This window comes from Camellia sinensis, chromosome 10 (assembly GCF_055761805.1).
Source record: "Camellia sinensis isolate YWXY chromosome 10, ASM5576180v1, whole genome shotgun sequence".
NCBI lineage: Eukaryota > Viridiplantae > Streptophyta > Magnoliopsida > Ericales > Theaceae > Camellia > Camellia sinensis.
This window is the reverse complement of record NC_138970.1, coordinates 168,824,225-168,832,172: the sequence shown is the minus strand read 5'-3', so window position 1 is coordinate 168,832,172 and position 7,948 is coordinate 168,824,225. Positions and strand designations below refer to the sequence as shown.

General features: G+C 28.5%; 1 protein-coding gene across 1 annotated transcript; it reads right to left on the bottom strand.

Annotated features, from left to right (window-relative positions):
* Window positions 1-3,333: 3,333 nt before the first annotated feature.
* Window positions 3,334-7,948, bottom strand: LOC114294572 (transcription factor bHLH167). Its single transcript, XM_082892811.1, has 3 exons — window positions 7,790-7,948; window positions 6,673-6,984; window positions 3,334-3,567 (listed from the first exon to the last, which is right to left on the bottom strand). Exons 1-3 carry the CDS (start codon window positions 7,913-7,915, stop codon window positions 3,499-3,501), a joined length of 507 nt encoding a protein of 168 aa, XP_082748937.1. The 5' UTR covers window positions 7,916-7,948; the 3' UTR covers window positions 3,334-3,498.

The following is a 7,948-nucleotide window of genomic DNA, read 5'->3' as shown; positions in this document are numbered from 1 at the left end:
TTTACTGCTTCTATTAGAGTATGTCTTGTGAGTGTTGGCTGATAATATAGTTTGTATAATCTAATCTAGGAACGTGGAATACACAGATTGCATCTTGACATCATTGATTGAACTGTTTTTGGGACAAACATGATCTTAGTTTACTAAATCACTATAAGTCTGTAATTTATTGCAGGGTGCATTCACAAGACTTCATTATTATTCAGAAGCAAAAAAGAAGCAATAATTATAAACAAACTAGAGAATTTGAAAAAGATGAGGAATGGAGTTGGAAGAGAAGAGAGGACTATAATTTTCTCTGGTTTGATCAATTTTCTCTGGCATGTTTAATTTTCCTTGTGATGTTCATTTTTTTCTAGATTTCTCTGGTTTGAATCCAGAGAAATTCTAGAATTTCTCTGGAAGAGAAGAGAGAACTGCAATTTTCTCTGGTTTGATCAATTTTTTCTAGGTGAGTCAAAAAATAATTTTCTCTGTGATGTTAAATTTTCTCTGGATTTTTCTGATTTAGAATTTCTCTAGAAGAGAAGAGAGAACTGTAATTTTCTCTAGTTTGATCAATTTTCTCTGGTTAAGTCAAAACACAATTTTCTCTATCTTGAATAATTTTCGCTGTGATGTTAGAATCCTGTGACAAAAGGGGACAAAAGAGAAATTTTCAAGTGCACTTTGTTGAGTGGCGGAAGTTAGAATTTTGTTATTGAAGTAGGATCAGTATTAGTTGTGAGTCCTTTTTAAAAGATTGTGAATTAGATTGTCATAATGTTGGTATTTACCTCCACAATTAGTACTAGTTTTTGAGTTGTAGGTTGCAAAAATTTGAACTCAGAGAAATTTCAATTTTCTTTGGGTTTGGGAAGTCCAAAATTTCTCAATTTTCTCTAGTTTGAAACCACCACTCAGACCACCGCTGCATTCATCAAAGGTAGTGTGGTAGAGATATCATATATAGATGAATTTTGGGAAAGAAGTAAGCTTGAAGAGATTTGTAAACTAGAGAAAATTGTGAAGAGATCTGAATAATAATGAAGCCTTGTGAATTTTCTCTTTAGAGTGGGAAGTCTACAGCAATTTGGAGAGAATGTCTCCGGAGAATAGGAAATCCGGAGGAAGTCCAGAGAAATTTGGAAAGAATTTCTCACAAATTTTTCTGGATTAAAATTTCTCTAGATCAATCTGTGAGAGAGCTTAGACATTATAAAAATATTTGATGTCCTTGATACTATAAAATGTTAATACCAAGGACCTTAAAAAAAAATCCCCCATAAATATACATAAAAAGTAAAAAATGTGTGAAAAAAAAACCTTTTAAAAATTCACTAAATACAAAAAATACAAAAAAAAAAAATACGAGAATTCAGTACATTTTTTGTATTTTTATATATTTATTAATTTTTTCACAATTTTTTAACTTTTTAGATACATCTAAATAAGGTGCATCTAAAAAAGTAAAAAAAAATGTTTAAAATTTTAAAAATATTCACTAAAAACAAAATATATGAAAACCAAAAAGCTCAAATTTCAAAAAACTCAAACTATACACACTTAACTTTATAGGGTATTATAATTTCTCATGTTTTGGGAGTGTATCATATTGTTCCCCTTATTATCTTTTGTGGTATTTGGGATCCAACTGAAAATATCATAGTTTTTTTTAATATTTTTGTCTTAAGTAATATATTTTAAAATTACGTAATTTTTTTTTTTACTTTCACTACAAAAAATAAACTTTTAGCGATGGATAAAAACCATCACTAAACGTAAAAAATCGTTGCAAAAAATATTAGCGACGGATATGAGGCGTGACAAAAGTTTTTTGCGATGGATTAAAATTGTAAAAGTGAGGAAAAGCAACAGTGACAATGGCAATGGTCGGAAAGGCAAGATTGGGTGGCTATAATGGTTCACAAGGAGATATCAGTGGGTGAGAGTTGGAGAGGGTAGATTTGTGATTGGGAGGAGTGGGAAGTTGGTTAGAGTTTTTAGGGTTTTGAGGTAGATGAAGATGAATCGAGAAAAAAAGATGAAGTGAATGAAGAAGAAGATGAAGGGTAGATTTGACTTTTTATATTTTGATTCTACTTTTATTTCTAAAAAAATTGAGCTCCCTCTCAAAATTGAAAAGTGTATTACACTTTTCCGTCAATTTGGATGGAAAAGGTAACCGTTACAGTTTAGTCCAAAATCACACTGGATGTTTTTGCCTATATTTAAACTATAAGGGTGTAATGTGCTCTGAACCCAATTTATAAAGGGGTGAAGTGAATTTTGCCCTAAATACTATGAATCTTGTTAATGAATGTTTTAAGAGTATTGATTATATTCTCACTTTATCCATAAAAGAGACATGTGACTTAGGTTGATCTAAAAAGTTTATCTAATTTTAGAGTCTGAATAGCAATACTCATTGAATAAATTATACTTTCACTCTATGAAGTATGTATCTTTTTCTACTTTGATCATTACAAAGAAAATTTTTTGCAATTTGGTCCCTAACTCATAAAAAAGTGTCCCAATCACAATCTATCATATCATCCACTAAAATGTAGTCTTAAAAACCTTATGGTAGGATTTGTCTTACAAATCTTTAGATATATAAGTTAGCTTAAGGAGGACTTACGTGTAAGTCCTAATATGTAGACTTATTATCTAATAGGTTATATTATAATTAATAGTATTTTTCATTAAACACTATTAAAAAACATTACTAATTATTAATCTTCAGCGATAATTTGAAAATTTTTTAATAAAAAATGTCATTAATTATAAGTTTTAGCACTACAAAAAATCAAGGTTAGAGACCAAAATTTGGAGATAAAATTATTTTTTAGGGACCGAATATTTTTATTGCGAAAAGTGCCGTAATTATATTTTTCATAATGAAAATTACTAATTATATTTTAAAAAAAAATCACTAATATTTAACTTTTAGTAATAGTTTGAAAACTTCTTCATAAAAAAAGTTATTAATTGTAAATTTTAGCGATAATTTATAAATCATGACAAAAAAGTCACTAATTATCAATTTTTAATACATATACAAAAAATCGTCACAAAAAAATTATTTTTAATGACAATTGTATTAGGATTTATTTTCAATAAGATTTTATAAAAATTAAATCTAACTATTAACATTTATTAGTAATTTACCCTAGCTCTTAATTTGGTGTATTTACTCGAACCTTATATATATATATATATATATATATATATTGTGTATTTGTATGAATACTGAATGTGAAGTGGAGAGAACAGTCACATATGTTAATGTTTGAACTTTAAAAAGAGGACAGAGAGAAAGAGAGAGTAGAAGATTGAGTCCAACAAACAAAATTTTGCGTGCAAACAAATAAAATAAATGCAATTTTGGATCGAATTGATGGCGTCAGCGGACACAGTCAATCCCTGCAAAGTACAAAAATCTTTGATCATTCTCTCTCCAACCATTTATGAGTAGGTCACAGGGGGAGTGGCTAAGACCAAAAAGATTACATAAATTCAATGAATAAGTCCCTCCAATCTTTCATGCATTCTTGAAGTCTCTATCCCAATTCTTGAATATAAAATCTGCAAATCATCAGTCAGCTTGTGTTAATATGGATGATGGACCCACTCCAACATCATCATCATGCAATGAAAATTACTCTTATTAACATTGTAATGACTAAATTTTTATATAATATTTATATATTATTTCATGTCTCATTATATTGAATTTCGTTTTTTAAGCATAGTATCAATACATAAATAATGTATGAAGCATCTTCCAAATTGAACAAATGACTGACTTACAATAGGACGAAAATAGAATCCCTAATTTCATTCTCTAAGATGAACTAAAGGGATGTCCCTAAGCATATTGAATGTTGTTTTTTTATGCATGATACCAATACATAAATAATGTATGAAGAATCACAAAAATTAATGAACAAATTTAATATAAAAAAACAAAATAAAATTTATTATTGTAACATTATTCTTTTATGTGTTCACGTAGGAATGTGAATGGCCATAAAAAATAAAAAATAAAAAGTCTATGACCGGATTGTTTTGACCAAATTAGACTCAACCCCACCCCACATGAATCCACTAAAGAAAATTCAATATGATAATCTGATCAAATTTGAATCTGATTGTTTTGATTATTAATTATTGGAATTAGATAAATCCGATCAGGCTGTTTTTTAAATTTTTTTTAACAAACTTTAACTCTAATCACACTCGTAAAACAATAAACTTTTTTAATGCATGAATTTTTTATCACTCGCTGTCATTATGCAATAAAACAAATTATTTTCTCACGTAGTTTCTTATTTATTGTTTTATTCTTTCTCATTTTCTCTCTTTACATCCAAACTCACCTTCTATGCCATCATATCATTCCTTTTTTTTTTTTTTACTTACATTTGAAATTGAGTAATTAAAAAATGAAAATAAAATTTGAATTTGATTGCATATCAATTGAATCGGAGTCAAATTTGAATGAAATTTTATTGAATTTTTCAAAATCAAATTCAATTTGAATTCAAATTTTCTTTTTAAATAAGCAAATTATATTCGAATTATGTTAAGTCCGGATCTCCCTACACCGGCCTAAATCCAAAGTAGCATGGATGGTTCTATAAAAGAGAAGGTATTGGGTGGTTTTAGAATCTTAGTTTATACCATTCAACATATAATATTTACAACAATGATTTATACCACTAAAAAATACACCACTAATAGCACTAATATATTGAGAATGACAAAAAAATAAATAAATAAATAACAAGGCATAGAAAGTGGGAAGAGTCCACTGCCACATCATTAGTGCTCCCTCTAGTGATCCTTTTTTAATGCTCCCAAGTATTTTTCTAATATTTATTATATTATTTTTCAAAAATTACATAAAAAATATTGATTCTTACTGAATTAGGATTATTTTGAGGCATAGTTTAAAAGTCAATTTTTTAATTTTTTTTTTTAAAAAAAACATATAAAAAATAAAAGAGATAAAATGACCTAAAAAAATTAGAAACACTAAAAAATTAACTTTTAACTCGATTGGCAAAATAACTCTTCATCCATAAAATTTAATTGTAACATCACGTCAACTTATCCAAGACCAGCAAATAATCTCCTCCATGAACACATGTGAAGGCTGGAGTCAGCGTTGACGTGTGGACCGAATTGTACGAGGACAATAAAATTCAGTTTGGTCAGGCAATTGCTTGCTATGAACATTTGGCAGGAGAGCAATGATTTATAGGGATAAAAAAAAATAAGACACATATTTCAAATTATTTAAGAATGGAATCCACTGTCATATAAGTAGAGCTTTTATTACTCTTAAATATTTTTCTTTGATAGAATTACATGTTAGTGGTGTTTTAGAAGATTAATTACAAATTGATAAAATAATTAAAAAAATTACGAAAATATTTTGAGACTCTCAAAAATCTATCACAGTTCAACCAACAATGATATGAGCCAACAAATATTAATTTTTGATTAGTCATACACTCAATTATATGAGACTCACCATCCTTGTCACATAATTGTAGATGCATTTGTGAGTACAAAATGTGAATCTCTAACTTTATTGAAAAAATTATGACTTTGCATTTTAATGTTTGTACAGTGTATTATTGATTTGAAAATATACATTGAAATGTAATTTTTCCAAAATATTTTTAATGAGATGGTTAAATTATATATTAAAATATGTGTTATTTATATTTAAAAATGGTAAAAGAAAGACTAAAGTGACTGTTTGGGGTGTTAAGAAAAAAAAATTAAAATTCAATAAATTATTTGTCACCGGCGGAAAAAGTTAAATATTGCATTAATTTTTTTTGAAAAAAAAGAAATTTTTTTTAATAACTTTCTAAACACAGCAACTTTTTTAACTTATAAAAAAAATTAAAAAGTCAAAATATCACTAAAAACCCAACCATAATCCCAAACCCACCCATTTTATTTTTCTATTTAATTGTTTATTAATTTAGAAAGTGAATGATTACTCTAAAACTGTAATTAAAATCTGTCAAGTAATGCATATACATATACATATAACAGAGCAGCTCCTAGCCAACCCATCATACTATCCGAATTGTTCATTTTGTGGAGCTCATTAAACATATCATTCATTCAAAAAATTAAGTTGATCGAACATTATTGATAGTCAATTGATTTGATTATATTTGTCTAGAAAAATAAAATAAACGGTCTATCTTCAAAATTATATAATTTGTCTATTTTTTATAAATAAATATGATCTGATCAAATGAATATATCAACTTATTTTTTTTTTTTTTTGGTATAAATAATGTGCACAATAAACGTAACAAGATGAACTATTACAATGAGCCGAATCAGAGCTTTCTAGTTTAATAACATATAGGAGAGAAGTTGCCTCCCATATATTAAATATAACTTCTTTTTTTTATTAAAAAAAAATGAACCATACAGTTGACCCAAATCTACGGCAATGAGTAGACTTTCTTACTTGACAGAGAGAGTCTCTGCATCCAAAAATATGGATCAGAAATTGACCTAGAATAGTGATGCATGGTTGAGATCTATTTTTTTATATAGTGGGATAATTAATCATCTTAACCGTAAAATGTATTTTTGCGGATATTTTTCTAGGATTATAGAACTTTATATATATATATATATATATATATATACCTGAGCATGAATGGTGTAGAAGGTTTGGTTTTCCACAGTAGAGTAACTAGCACCTACAACTTCAAGTCCTTCTTCCTTGAGGACACTCAAAACTTCATGTAACTTGAATTTCTTGTCCAACCCAGTACTCAAAATCACCTCCAAAGCTGAACCCATGTGTCGTACCATCAAGACCGGTAACCTCTCCTCCTTAGAACCACCCTCATCGCCTTTGAGGGCCGCCTTCCTCCGCTTCAGCTCCTCCACATTCTGTTTCAGCTCCACCACATACTTGGTGGCTTGCTCCAACATATCGCGTAATGGTAGTCCTTTCTATCAAAAAAAAAAAAAAAAAATTTCATATTAAGCTTGATGATATGTCAAAAATATATTACGTTACAAGTGAATATTAGATATAATAATAATTGATCCCGATTGTTTTCATTATTTTCATATGTGTAATAGTGCGAAAATAAGATCCAGCTCTGAGGACCAACTAAGGGAAAAAGTCTATTTACAAACCAGGGCCATAAAGGCCGGTGGACTGCGGTTATAACTTTAACTGTGATAAAGTAGCTTATGTTTCGAAATTTCTTACTGGGTAAGCTTTGACCCGCGTGAAAGGCACAAAAATTTGGACATTGTTTTTGAAGGAAGTAAAAATTTATTGTAACAATAATGATGTGATATTATTAAAAAAACAATCAAGTCACGTGTGTTGTAAAAGGTCAATTTCATTTTTAAATATAATTACCTTGCCATATATACATGAAAGATAAAAAATAAGAAATTATTGAATAGTGGTATTAATAATATGAATAAGAAATTAATGAATAGTGACCCTAATAATATGGTATCACCATTGTATTGAAGTTTTTTTTTTTTTTTTTTTTTCTCAAAAAAGAAAAAAAATATGAAATGAAGATGCAGATTACCTGCACCGAGAGGCAACAATGGAGAATTTTTGGCAATGGAAAAAAGCCGTAGATAACTTTTTGTGAAGATAAGTCAAAAAATATATATATATATATATATGTGTATATTTTCTCCATGCATGAAGTGTATTATCAAATTGAAGTTGTATATATTTTCTCCATGAAGAGAGAGAGCGAGAGAGAGAGAGAGAGAGAGAGAGTACCTCTGAGGGTTGGTTAGGGATGAAGGAAGCAAGCTTGGAATAGAGATCTTTGTGTTGCAATCTTCGGTTTTTCTCAATTTCATTTCGATCAACTTTTGATGAGCTACCACTCCCCCTTGGCTGCATTTTCTCAATCTGAGCTCTTTCTTTCTCCACAAA

What these genes read in the sequence shown, in the direction of transcription:
- LOC114294572 (XM_082892811.1), bottom strand. Translation starts at nt 7,915, where the DNA reads ATGCAGCCAAGGGGGAGTGGTAGCTCATCAAAAGTTGATCGAAATGAA. An exon ending in TCCCTAACCAACCCTCAGAG is followed by an intron (nt 6,985 to 7,789) that starts GTACTCTCTCTC and finishes TTTTTTTGATAG; the next exon opens with AAAGGACTACCATTACGCGA. An exon ending in TCTACACCATTCATGCTCAG is followed by an intron (nt 3,568 to 6,672) that starts GTATATATATAT and finishes GATGATTTGCAG; the next exon opens with ATTTTATATTCAAGAATTGG.